The sequence below is a fragment of the Pararge aegeria genome, chromosome 1 (assembly GCF_905163445.1).
Source record: "Pararge aegeria chromosome 1, ilParAegt1.1, whole genome shotgun sequence".
Lineage (NCBI taxonomy): Eukaryota > Metazoa > Arthropoda > Insecta > Lepidoptera > Nymphalidae > Pararge > Pararge aegeria.
Genome location: NC_053180.1, coordinates 11480677 through 11495220, shown reverse-complemented (window position 1 = coordinate 11495220; position 14544 = coordinate 11480677). Strand labels below are relative to the sequence as shown.

The window sequence follows — 14544 nt, the reverse complement described above, 5'->3', positions numbered from 1 at the left end:
GCAGGGCTAGCACAGGCAGACGAAAATTATATCTCCCGATTATATCCCCTGACAAGGGATATAATTAACGTGTCCATCTGTTAAAGTACATCCTGTGCATGGAATAGGAGAAGTTTACCCCCATTTATAATAAATAACGCATATATTATTTGGATATTATTGCCACTTGTGCGCCAGTGCTCTGCTGTACGGAGAAGATACATTTTTATCCTTTTCCCTGGGAGATAATTGAAATCCCGCCTCTAAAATCGCATGCAAAATTAAAATCATCTGACTCCTATCATTTTATTAGGTACGCGTCGCGTAGTGTAGTTACTATATGCGTGTCAGTCTTTTATCTGCAATAGGGTTGTCATAAGTAAACACTTAAAATGTTTTCAATTCGTTTGTATGAAAAAATAAATATGCTTTTTTTTATTTAATATTTTTACAGGGTGATTCCTTATGAAATATACTTATGCACCCTTTAACAGTATCTCGTAATTTCTTTACACGTTGTATATAGATAGTAAGGGAAAAAAGTAACAACGTGATTTGGTTTTCCATAAAAAATATATACAATTAATGAAGGTCGTAACAATGAAAAAAATGCGGACAGTAGGCAACCCAGGCTGCATGATAAAACATTCAAATCTTTATTTTGTCTCTACATAAATAATATTTTACATTCGTAAGAACCTGTGGTGACGTTCAACATTAATTTCAATGTATGTATCGCATTGTATGTATCTCTTTGTCTTCCGTATTTAAAAAAGTAGGATTTTAAGGAGGCTTGGCCTCCCTTTCGGGGGACCGATTTCGATCCCCGGCACGCATCTGTTCCTTTCGGAGAGCATGCTTTAACTTCAAGCAATTCGAATATCACTTGCTTTAAACGTTAGGAAACCTGCATCCCAAACAGTTCTATTTAACGTTCTCAGAAGCGTGCGATGTCTACGATGATGATGATGTGGTGGACTTTGCCCAATAATAACATCATTCTGAGTGGCGAGGTTGGTAATATGTTGATAATGATGATTATAAATGTTTGCAGGAACAAAAGTCAGCGCGCGAGGCCGCGGTAGGCGCCAGACGTCAAGCTTTAGAGGCGGCGCGTAAACAGCATGTAGAGAACTTACTGGAGAGACGCAAGGAGCGGGACGCGCGGGTCGAAGAACTGAAAGAGCTGAAGAAACAGGAGAGAGACGATGCTGCTAGGGAAAAAGTAAGTTAGCAAATTAAGCTTAATTAACATTGTAAAAAGTAAATAACAAGTTATTTAAAACTATAGGATTTATTTATTAAGAGCATATTACACGTTTTTAAATATAGCACACATATAAAAACATGGACTGATTTGCACGTCAATTACAAGTGCACATAAATTCAAATCAATTCAAAATTTCTTTATGCATGTAGGCCTATCACAGGCACTTATGAAGCGTTCATACATACATGTTTACATAATTGTAAGGGAATGGTGATAACTTCGTTCGCCAACTTAAAACTAAAGCTACGAGGGTTCCAAACGCGCCCTTGTCTAAAAAGAGCCCACAACAAACTTAGCTGGATAATTTTTTTTTGTTAAATAATAGCATTGACAAAGCGTCATGTACACTTAATTTGACGAAAAACTTAACTATATTAATAAGATTCAGAATAATAAAACCAATTTGTTGTATATTAATTAAATTTACTATAGCGTTAACGAAATTATCCTGAACAGTGGCGTCTCAATCTAACGAAGAAAAATATTTACGTATTATAAAAAATAATGTTAAACGGGTTTTGTAGGTGCGTTTGAACAAACAGTTGACTTGACAAAAATATAAAAAAAAAAGTATTTTCGCCCAACGTGGGGCTCGAACCCACGACCCTGAGATTAAGAGTCTCATGCTCTACCGACTGAGCTAGCCGGGCTGTATCAATTTCCTCGAAATAGTGATCAAGGACAGACTTGTTGGACACACACCTATAGTTAGTTGAAGAAGAATCTAAACATAGGATAATAGGAACCCGATCATTTTTTTTTGTTATTGGTAATCTATGGAACAATGAATCAATACTTACCAGAAGTGACACGTGTTTGTTTTATAATACTTAAAACCTTTCTTGAAAATAATGAATTTTGAATTTGTTGATGTTTAATAACCGTAATAAACTATGACTCTTATTCCAATAGGCAGAAGGAGTCAAATCCCGTCTGTCAGCACTGGCCGCGGCCGCGGAATTGGAAGCGGACGCCCTTCGGTCTCGAATTCGAGACAAACAAGATGCGAGCCAACAAAGGCTCGAGTCGCATTTGCAAGCTATTCGAGAAAAGGCGACCGGCCCGAGACAAGCGGTAAGAAGAATGGCCCTACATACCATTTCAATGCTTATTTGTTCTCGCTCTTGTTGTCCTAATCCTAAGGTTGCCTGGCAGAGATCGCTTTTAAGCGATAAGGCCAGGCTGCCTTTGGTATTCTACTCCAGTTTTTGTGTTTCCCTCTATTCGTCCTTTATTTTCCTAACTGTGTAGTGGTGTACAAATAAAGAGTTTAAATAAAAATAATGAGTGCTGCTCTGGTTATAGGCGATGGTTTCCACTTACCATGAGGTAGGTCATCGTCTTGGTCGGTCAATTATTACTATGAAAAAAATGTGTAATTTTATTATCACTGGTACCTAGTCAAGTTGTATAGTTTTAAATGTCTATTTTTTTTAGACTACATCTGAAAGTCAAGATCATACCAAAGAGTCTGAAGCGATGGCCGAATCCGTCAAATTGGAAATGGAGAGGAAAGAGCGAGAGAAACAGAAGATTATCAAGAAGAAGGCGAGGAAGATAAAGCAAAAGCTACTGCTTTCGTAAGTACCTGTTTCATTGGTCTAGTGACCACGAGGTGCTGGGTGCGAATCCCGGGCCAAAAAATATAAGGTGTTGTGTATTTTCTATTGAATGATTTTTGGTACTTGCTTGGAGTTAGGTAGTTGGCGGTGTTAGACCCCGTGCTTTGGAGAGCACTTAAACCTGTCGGTCCCGGTTATTATCAATGAATTGTGGTGATAATCGTTTAAGCCCACCAACCAACCGCATTGGAGCAGAGCGGTGGGTCTATGCTCTAAAACGGTCTCTCCTATGAGAGACGAGAAATGTGCCTTGCAGTGGGACGGGACGTTAACAGTATATAAGTTCAGTACAGTAATAATTGTAATGACGGCCGTCGGGCGCAGTGGGCCGCGAACCTGCTTTCTGAGTCCAAGGCCGAGGGTTCGATTCCCACTACTGGAAAATGTTTGTGTGATGAACGCAAATGTTTTCAGTGTCTGGGTGTTTATATGTATATTATTCATAAAAATATTCATCAGTCATCTTAGTGCCCGTAACACAAGCTACGCTTACTTTGGGGCTAGATGGCGATCAGTATATTGTCGTAGTATATTTATTTATTATTTAATTGTAAGTAGGTACAAGATTATTACAACAGGTTTCAGAATTATATTAAAATCAACGGTTCATATCACAAGGTTAATATCAGTGTTTTATATTAACTCCGTTTACGATAAAATTTGCGCTACAGTTGCTTTTGGTTTTGTCAACTTTTAGTATGTTACTTTATAGCTTGTTCAAACAATCATTAATAGCCTATAACAGTCCACTGGTGGACTAAAGGCCTCACCCAGTAGGAGGTTTTGACCGTTATCACCACGCTGGGCAGACGTATTGGCGATCGCAGTTGATGGTAGCGTACGTTATATTCCCTTTACGTCTCTTTACGCGTGAAAGAAGTAGGTTACCACTGTTATATTCTGAGCCGTTATCACCAAACGGCCCACGGTTCTTTATAAAAGTGGTGTAAATTATGTCGATCTAGTCTATTCATTAACTGTTTTATATATGTATTCCCTTCTGAAATACACTTTTATGCCGCCGATTCGTCGCCCGTTTAGCACCACCTAGGAGAACACGTGCAGGTTGACAAAAGTTTTATTTTAAAAAATAAGGCTTGGTACGTAGTAGGTGCGTTAAAACCACGTGCGATATCAAGGACGTGATATCTTTTTAAGCAAGAACATTTCTTTAGGAATTATACCTAAATCAGTTTTAGGTATAATACTTTTATAATACAGACCAAAAAAAGGTCACCCACTTTAAAGGGTCTCAGTGAGATCACGCAATATTTACGCCGCGCCAATATAATACGAAATCTTTTTTTTTTTTACTATAAATTACTAAAATCGATTTATTTTTACAGAAGCAACATGAATCCGATGCTCGACGATAATATATCAACGCTCGACCCATTCCTAAACCAAGCGAGCAGCAAAGTATACCGAGCTATAAGTTCCATACGTCAAATCGTCGTCCCATATCTTGTGGAGACCAGAATGATCAACGGCGTCATAGAAGGAGGCGAATGCTCTAACAGTGGCGCCAGCAAGAAGAAGAAGAAAGTAAAAGCTGAAGTAAAAAATGAACCGGAAAAGCAAAATGAAGCCAAAAACAAACGCACAAATGCAAACACAGACTTGAGGACAGAACCAAGTACTAGTACAGCATATCCAGCAGAAGCACATTCCAGTAAGCAAGACAACGCTGATGTGTCAGAAACAGCTAAGGAGTCCAAAAAGAAGAAAAAGAAGAAGAAGAACTTAGAAGAAAACCCAACAACGTGTGTAGCGAGTTCTGTCTGTAGTTCTATGAGCGACATGAGCAGGACAAGTTGCAGGAGTGACAGAAACGTTAAAGTCGATATAGATTTGCCGTTTCTGGAGAAACAGGTCAATGAACTTTATCGTTTAATGGAGAGATATGAAAAGGTAAGTCTTTCTTATGTCATTTTTTTTTGTCTTATAGACTGAAAAGAATAAAATGCGAAGAAAAGTTTAGTGCAGTAGTCACGAGTGGAGAAATAAAACGCTAAGTTTCTTGTGGGTTTCTTAGATCATGGTGCGTGAGGAACCCTCGTAGCTTTAGTTTTAAGTTGAATAATTTAGTTATTACCATCCTCTCACTACCATGTACACACACTGAAACTGATTATTCAACTCTAAGTTTCTTGTGGGTCTCTTAGATCATGGTGCGTGAGGAACCCTCGTAGCTTTAGTTTTAAGTTGAATAATTTAGTTATTACCATCCTCTCACTACCATGTACACACACTGAAACTGATTATATAAAACTGATATTACGTCGGTACACTCCATTATCACTAACTTTACGATCGTAACCTAAGGTCGATGTTCCTCCGAGCGGGTGATAGTGCTCGGGGTCCGACCAAGCGGTCTTTGAATTTTGGAAGTCGTATATAAGATCAATTTTTGTGAACACTTTGTTAGCGCGATGCAGGATTTTTGTAGCGCCATCTAGTTTGATAATGTGGAGACCGCCACACCCATCAACCGGTTTCAGAGCAATTGTTCCCAGAAGTGGTTCATTACTTAGGTTGATGATATTAGATGGTGATGATTGTTACAACATTATTCAATCTTATAGCCAGCCTTACTTATTATAGCTTGTCGGCTTGCAGGCGTTTGTAAAACATTTTAGGACCTTGTAATGTAAAAACGAACACATAATTTGGTCCCTTCATCCATGTGCCAGCAACACTTTGGTTTTAAGAAAAATATACCTCAGATTTATCATCCGAATCCAAACTGAGTGCCTAGTGTGTAATTTTCTACCGTCTACCTATTTGATCGCGTTGAAGTTAACTACTTACGATTTGTAGGAATCGATACGGCGCTATCTTGGGTGATACCGTTTCCCACTATTGTTATTTTTTTATCTCATGATATAAACCTGGTTATAATAAAAGGATGTAAATATTTTGTTTGTGCGTGAAATTTTAACTATGATTTCTCCTTTTTAGAATAACATGTTCCAAAAAGTGGCAGTCCAAAGGCTCCAAGTGTTAAAGGTTGTATCACAAATGCTCGCGGTTGCGGCCGAGAAGGAAGACCTCAATCCACCTATGTCATCAAAGTGAGAACTTTTAAGAATACCATATATCAACCATTACTGAGTATATACAAATGAACTAAGTATTAATTATAATGAAAGGATTACTTATTGTATTAGTAATAATATAATTTGTATAGTGCAATTATGAAAATTCACTGGAATACGTTCATTAATGTTGGAAGGTCCCGATCCCAATGTACTCTCCGGAATATTTATGTTTACCACTTTACTATTTTTATTTTCTATGGAATTCGAAAGTATATTTAAAATATCTGGCGGTGTGCTGTTAAAACTTTTTGAATTGCAAATTTGTTTGTAAAAAAACTATAAAAGTATCATTATAAAAATGGCGGGGATTTGAATAACCTTCTTTTTTTTTCGGCGCAGGGCCTTGCTTGCGCGTAAATGAAAATATAGTTTTTTTGAAATTCATACACATACCACGCATCAAGCAGATATTGGCTGTCTATGTGAAACCATTTGCGAAGATGGGACCGAAAAAATTGATGGGATGGGACGCCGATAGGAAAAAAAAACAAACGAGTTTTATTAAGACATTCGTTACAACATTATATCATCCGTTTGGATGATATAATGGTTATTATGACATTGGGTGTGTTAATGTTGCCAATAAGCTAATTGTTTCAGAATCTTTTATAGAGAATTTAAAGCATGGGAGTACATAAAGTAATGAGAAGATTTTTATAAAATAAATAAAAAAATATACTACGATAGTACATACACCGCTGTCTAGCCCCAAAGTAAGCGTAGCTTGTGTAATGGGTACTAAGATGACTGATGAATATTTTTATGAATAATATGTATAAATACTTATAATATACAGATTAACCCACACACTGAAATGTTCATGTTCATCACACAAACAGTTTCCAGTTGTGGGAATCGAACCCACAGCCATTGACTCAGAAAGCTCGCTGCACGCAGTCCAATGCGGCAGTCGGACGTCAAACTATATGCTTAATGATAATGAAACTTTAGCTTTAGAAGCCTCATCACCAAATAAGTAAGAAGACTCATTCGACTGAATTGTTATGTTTATTTATTAGGTACATAAAGCGCAAATCACTTGAATCAGCCAAGAAACGCCCACCTAAGCGTAGCCATCCTCAGCACATTATTAGGAAGCTACGTGATGCCCTCAGAAAGCCTTTAGGCTCATCCCGGGGAAGATACAATCTAATGCAGCTATTTCTGTTATCAGGTGTCTTACAACTGGCGTAATGCTCATCACACTTGTCGTAACTTCGTACAGTGCATTGGCAACTCAACTCCTCTGCACCAACACCTGCGTACACCTGACAACGTTGCTGGCTAGGCAAATGGTAAGTTGTTTTATTGGTTTTTATTTATATACAAAGAGGTAAGATGTGTTTGTTTGTAATTAATAATCTCAAAAACTACTAAATCGATTTCAAAAATTCTTTCACCATTACAAAGTTATTTTATCCATATGTTACATAGGATATACTTAATTTCAGAAATAAACGCGCTAACGTGGTGTTTTATTCGCATGCGCTGAGAAAATAGTTTGTTATACGTAAATGCTAATATTTGATGTAAAGAAAGTGCGGTAGTCATATGCATACCTATCTGTACATATAAATAAGCCACAAAAATACACTTTGTAGATAATAAATAAATTAAAAAATCATTTTTAGGCATGATTATGAGGCATACAATTTTAATCCTCATAGGTAAAAGTTATTTTTCCATCATGACACGCTTATGTAGATAAACCTGGACGTTTAGTTCGGTAGATAGTTCAGGCAAGGTATCAGTTTAGTTTGTCGATGATTAGTACTTTAAGGAAGTTATATATATATAACCATAACTCCCTTAAAGTAGTAATCATACAGTCAACCGAAGCAATAGGAAGATCTCGCTCTGAGCTGGTGTTTGTGCTTAGGAACTGAAGTTCAACCATTCATCTTTGGAAAGTGTATATATTTTTAGTGTATATTCAGTATACACTACCCATACTTGTAAAAAAGTTAAAAAATATTGGTATTAGAGGAAAACAGCTAAATCTGAGGAAGGAATATCTATGTAACCGAACTCATCGCGTTAAAATATAATGCTTTAAAAGTACTGAAGTTGACCCACTTTGTTATTATTTATATTAATGACTTATGTCACCTTAAAATAGATTCCGGAAATATTTATTCTTATGCAGATGACACTGCTATTGTATTTCTTGGGAAAACTGCTTTTTTGGCTTTTAGGTGTGCCAAATCTGTCATTTTCGCGAATTTCGCCAATGTCACGTATACTTGGAAGATCCACAAAGGTGATTGTCAAAAAATAAACATGATGTAAATATAGCACTATACTTTTTATATATGTTAGTATTCCAAAATAAGGCGTTATTAATGGAGTGTGGTCATTAGTTAGTGTTATAAACCATTTACTTATGACAACGTTTAATTATTAAAACCCTTCTCATGAGCAACTCATGACAAGGGTTGTCATAAGTAAACACTTACAATGTTTTGAATTCGTTTGTATGGAAAAATAAATTTGCTTCTTTAAGATAAGGGACCGACACGCGCATAGTACCTACGCCACGCAACGCGTACCTAAGAAAGTGCCAGGAGTCACATGATTTTCATTTTGCATGTGATGTTAGGGCTGTATCTGATTTCTTTCAGTAAAAACAATAGTAGTGGTTTACTGAAAATTATTAAGTTTTCGGTTTCACAGATAAGTCTTAGAGACCGTACATAATATACGTTTGGAACTTGTAAAGAGCTTAGTTTGTAAGTTAAAGAAGAACACACAAGAATTATGTGTTGATTGTTGAAAAGGAAACTGTTAGTCTCCCGTTGAGGAGTTTTAATCGTTGAAAATCGTCACCTTATCTGCACTTGAATTTAGTTTGTTAGACATAAGCAAACTTGTAGGAGCAGCAAAATGTAACTTCATAAATAATGTACCTTCACTTTGACCATAAACAAAAGACAGCCTGCCTAATCAAAAGTTTTACCAATTTGATAAAAGGGGACAAGGTAAGGGGTAAAGAACATTTTTCCGCGCGGTTAAATTTGATGTCCTTCAATCAGACGCAGCGAACCTTTTCCGACTTTCTGACTTGATTTATTTTACGAGTTTGGGAGCTTTTTTTTGGAAGGGTTTCGGATAGTTTATAATGTCGTGTAATCATTTATATATTAAGTGGAGCAAAAAAAATACTTTTCTGTTATGTCTATTGTTTTATTTGTTGGACTCGCTTAACTGCGCGATTTCACGTTAATTTCAGGTTGCAGCGTAATAAATAATAATAATAAATAAATAAATATGCTACGACGATACACACATCGCCACCTAGCCCCAAAGTAAGCGTAGCTTGTGTTATGGGAACTAAGATGACTGATGAATATTTTTATGAATATCATGCATAAATACTTATAACATACATATAAACACCCAGACACTGAAAAACATTCATGTTCATCACACAAACATTTTCCAGTTCTGGGAATCGAACCCACGGCCTTGGACTTGGAAAGCAGGGTCGCTGCCCACTGCGCCAATCGGCCGTCGAACTGCTTTTCTAACCCTAAAATGGATTTCTGTACTAAGAATTTGAATTTTTTAAACAGTGCGTAACTCGAAAAAAATGAATGTTAATAAATAATGGGCATTTTTGTTATATAGTCGTTGGTATCTAAGTTCTGTGATAATATGTGTTATGTAGATGGTGATTTTATGTGTGTGTCGTGACACGGTGTTAGGACGCACGAATATAGCACACGTCACACCTTTATGATCAGGGTTGCCACTAAAATGTTTGGCGTTTAATAGATCAGAGTGCCTCGTGTGTCTTTTTCCTGTTATACATAAATACAGAAATACAGTCTCTCAGTCTTGTTACTAGCTGGCGCTCTTCCAATTCCATATAAATTATATAAATTGAGGATGTTATTTGTTATCTATTTATATAGGTATTTATGTTATATATTTTATTTGTATTTATATGTAATATATTTATATATATAGATATATATATTTATATATATATATATATAATAAATATTTTATTTATATATTTGTATAATTTTAAATATTATTTATTGCACCACCTACCTCTTTTCTATGTTTTTTCCTTTTACGCCATTGGTTGCCTGGAAGAAAACGCTATGTAGCGATAAGGCCACCATAGTGTACTCTCTTGATATGTATTTATATCTATGTAACTACTTTTTTTTCTTTGGTGTACAATAAAAGTATATTCATTCATTCATTCATTCATTATAGAGATCACACTAGGCAATTAGAAGATGATCCACAAACCCCTTTATTAATAAACGTTGTAAAGCGGTTGCATAGTTATGCAACGTTATGTCTTGTTTTTTCGAATGTTAAGTTATTCAGAATACATAGAGAGAAAACATTGTATAATAGTTAGGCCCTTACGATATAGATAATAGTTCATGACATTTATACAAGTATAACAAAAACATATTGTTAGTTTAAGGTTCAAAATATATAATATATTATATGCGGTTTCAAATTGCTTTTGCAATGAACTGATATTAAAAAATTCGCGTCCACCGCGTGTCTGCGGCTGTAATTATGATTTTGTAATTCTATGTGTGATATGTTGAGAAACAGATCTACTTAATCTAGACAACAGATTGTTAGATTCCCTCCAACCCACATTGGAGCTTTGTGGGAAGTCTGAGCTTGCCGTGGGAAGATAATGATGATGATAAAATAAAAAACATGCATCCTGTGCAATTTTTACATACGGCAGAATTGAAAGTTCTGCAAAGGAGCCCCTAGGAGAGATTGAGATGGATATAGAGGATCAGGAGTATTAGGACAAATGTAAAGTTTATATTTTTTTTTATAATTATTTAATATTTTTATGTAAAAGTATGGAAACTGAATAATATTTAATACTATCCAGTTTCCAGTAACGGAAATAGGGAACACAATGTGTACCATAGTGCACCATCTGTGTACCATCTCATTCTCTCCTATATATTTATGTATTTGTTTTTCATCGAGTTACAAATCACGTTTCTAAAGAAGTTTTACTTCAAAACGCCTGGGTTTTGTGCGCAATAACACAATGCGACACGAATCAATGCTAACAACTTTAGCACGTACTTAATAAATAACTTAAAGGTAAAAATATAATGAAATAAAGTATTTTTCTCCCGTCATAGTAAGTAAGCAGTTACTGTTTACAGTCGAATTTGTTTTGTTACATAAGTTTTGAGTGGGAACCCTGGATAGTCCCGGTAGCGGCGAGTGGGCGGGCGCCTTGAAAGCACCGCTAATGCATCCTAGGGGAGCGTTCACACAAGCCACGGAACTCTCCACTTGCCTACCTAACTAGATACTTTGTTGAGTTATGTAAAGAACTTTTGGGAATAAATCAAAGCACATTATATTATATTACTTTGTTTTTATTTAAGATTCTCTTGTCTTTTAGGATTGGAATGTATTTGGTAATAATAAGGGGCAATGTGGTTAAATAAATGTAAAATTGGTTTTTGGGTCTGTAGCTGTATTATCTGTAGAGACTAATTTTACTTATAATGCATATTACAAACATAAATGTGAACGTTTTTCTCTGAATATGAAGGTTTACAGAAACAAAGAAACAAATAAACTTTTTTTGCATTAACTGCAACGCACAGATTTTAATGCAATTTTGCACATAAGTATAGCTTGTAACCTGGAAATCGACATAGGAAACTTTTTAGTCTTGACTTTTCAAGAGTAAAAAGTTACCAGGATAACCTACCTTCTCAGGGGATAGCTCTCGCCTTAGCTTAAACCTTGGTTTCGTAAAATGAGATTTTTATTCCGCGTTCGGGTAATTTAGTGCATGGTACCAACGGGATGTTTAAAAATGCTGACGAAGTCGCGGGCAAAAGCAATTTTATTAAATGTGCTAAATAACAAGTTTTGCCATATAAGACGTTTTGGGACTTCATAAATACTCAAAAGGAATTAAATGTGTAAATTGTATTTATTTAAGAATTACAGTTTTGGTTTTATTTGGTTTAACATATACATACACAAAAAACTATCAGTGGTTAAAATCAAAAATAATCATACAGAATCTGGTAGGTAATTAAAATGACTCAAATTATAAAATGTCCCTATTATTAGGTCTAATTAAAAATAAGTTATTAAAACGTCCGTTCGCCGGCTGAAATGTTAATTGTCGTTATCATCAACGCCATCTCCATTTTTTATTTTAATTTTTTACGTTGTGCGGTAAATCTAGTTGTTTACGAGGTCCGAAGCGAAACATCGTAGCGATAAAATCTCGGTACTTGCCAAATTTGTAATTTACATGCCGTTTTTGTTCTCTTTATGCATAATGATGCCTGAATTTTATTCCACTTTTGAATTTGAAGTCAGTGAAAAGTTATAGGTATTCGTGTTCGAAACTTTGGTTTAGAACTTTATAGCTGCATATATTTTGTAAAAATTACCCACAACTAAGTAAGAACATTTTATCGATCTTATCTGGATGGTAATTTTAACAGAATTTATAAAAGTTCAATAGCATGGCGTTCTTTGCATTTGCAAGGTTTTTTATAAAATTAAAACTATAACTTTTTATTCGTCCGCATAGAGAAAAATATAGACTGAATGCTTATTGACTGTTTTTTTTTTTTATTGTAATTACGTCAATTTCTACCGACGACGACTATAAATTCTTATAAAATTAAATCATTTCCCTATTTCTATTTAAAAAAGTGTGACAGATGAATGTCTACTCTTTTATTATACACCACATAAAAATACAGGAAAAATGGAAATAAAAAGTTAACACAATGCGTAAATTTTGGCGGCCTTATCGCTTAATAGGCGATAAGGCCTCCAAAATTTACGATTTTTTTTTTATTTAGAAATTTTGGACGGTCGGTTGGCGCAGTGGGTAGCGACCCTGCTTTCTGAGTCCAAGGCCGTGGGTTCGATTCCCACAACTGGACAATATTTGTGTGATGAACGTGAATGTTTTTCAGTGTCCTGGGTGTTTATCTATATATTATAAGTATTTATGTATATTATTCATTAAAATCATTCATCAGTTATCTTGGTACCCATAACACAAGCTACGCTTACTTTGGGACTAGATGGCGCTGTGTGTATTGTCGTAGTATATTTATTTATTTTATTTATTTAAAATGGCTCAAAGAAGAGAGGTAGGTGGTGCGTATAAATATATTTGATATTATTTCAGAAAGCAAGAGCACTTGCTTAGCTAGAACTAGTTTACTGGACGCATCAAACGCTCCCCAACCCTAAAGTCCTTTTCTCTGACTAATGATATTAACTGTGTCTTGAATTTGTATGTACGCCAGTCTCTGTCTTTATATTACCACTAGCGGTCCCTCGTGACTTCGCACGCGAATGAATCAAACTTAAAAGATATGACAATTTTGTCACGGACTGATTTTTAGAATTTTAAAGACGAACAATTCCGTCATACTTCCGGAATACCATACTCAGGTGCGTGCATTGATGGTAAGCACAGGTTATGCAGATTATATAAAATGAAATTAAATATAAAAATATTTTTTTTCATATTAGGTACATTATCTGCCCGCTTAATACATGTCCTGTGCATAACGTCAATGCACGCCACTGTTCATACTTCCGTCGTTTAGGCATAATGTTTACCATTAATAAGTATATCACGTATTGCACTTATCGGTATCTATCAAAAAAGATATTTTTTTTCATTGATTGATAGATACGATGACTCGACATGGCCGCGGCTATATACCTATCTCGTAATATCTGTATAACCATTCGTTCAAATTATATACAGTAAAGGGAAAAGTTTATTGTTTTAAATACTTGTGACGATAAGTATACTTATTTTGATATGAAATTATTATTTTTGATACTTAATATAACCAAAACACATTACCTAAAGATTGAATATATCTTTTAATATACAAACAAACTACTTTTTGTAACTTAAATATGAAAGTTATACATAGGCTGTCGCTGACTTTGTAGGCATAATCAAGCTCTTCAACTTTTGCAATGAACTCAATCGTATATCTATCATCGTTAAGGCAGCGTTCGTAAGAAACCTTATCGTTCGACCGTTTTTTCTCTGACTTACTTTGCAAATCGGACTACCACGAAACCTTCTTTTCAGTATTCAGGTTAATACGTAGCCCATGGCTCAAATAATGTGGCTTTATATTGGTGAAAGGATTTTCAAAATCGGTTCAGTAGATCCAGAGATTACCCCCGGTAATCTCTTTATAATATTAGTATAGATAGATTATTCCTATTTGACAACAAGTTATTGCACTGCGATGGTGATAACAAAAAGAATGTCCGGCTAATATAAGTTTTGACTTCGATATAATAGTATGGAACTTATGGTATGATATAATGGAATGAACATTAAATACTTATTTGTAATCAAATTTTCCTAAACATAATTATTATACTACACTAGCTGTTGCCCGCGACTTCGTCTGCGTTTGATTTTGTTTTTAAAGTATTCTGTATCGCTAAGCCTTCAATGAGTATAGTAGTATATATATATATAACATGTGACTCAACTAATCATAGACAAAAAATTTGCAATAAAAAAAATTGCGACTAT

The 14544-nt window shown here is 35.2% G+C and overlaps 1 protein-coding gene and 1 non-coding gene across 2 annotated transcripts in view; one reads left to right on the top strand and one right to left on the bottom strand.

The window, feature by feature from the left end:
- Nucleotides 1-14544, top strand: part of LOC120637626 (S phase cyclin A-associated protein in the endoplasmic reticulum) — a 60971-nt gene that overhangs the window by 13049 nt on the left and 33378 nt on the right. Inside the window, exons 9-14 of the mRNA XM_039909537.1 lie at nt 1034-1204; nt 2162-2323; nt 2687-2829; nt 4218-4782; nt 5833-5945; nt 7147-7267. Coding sequence (XP_039765471.1) covers nt 1034-1204; nt 2162-2323; nt 2687-2829; nt 4218-4782; nt 5833-5945; nt 7147-7267 — 1275 coding nt within the window. The remainder of the gene's footprint in view (nt 1-1033; nt 1205-2161; nt 2324-2686; nt 2830-4217; nt 4783-5832; nt 5946-7146; nt 7268-14544) is intronic.
- Nucleotides 1827-1899, bottom strand: Trnak-cuu. Its single transcript has one exon. It is a non-coding gene; the product is annotated as a tRNA-Lys (tRNA).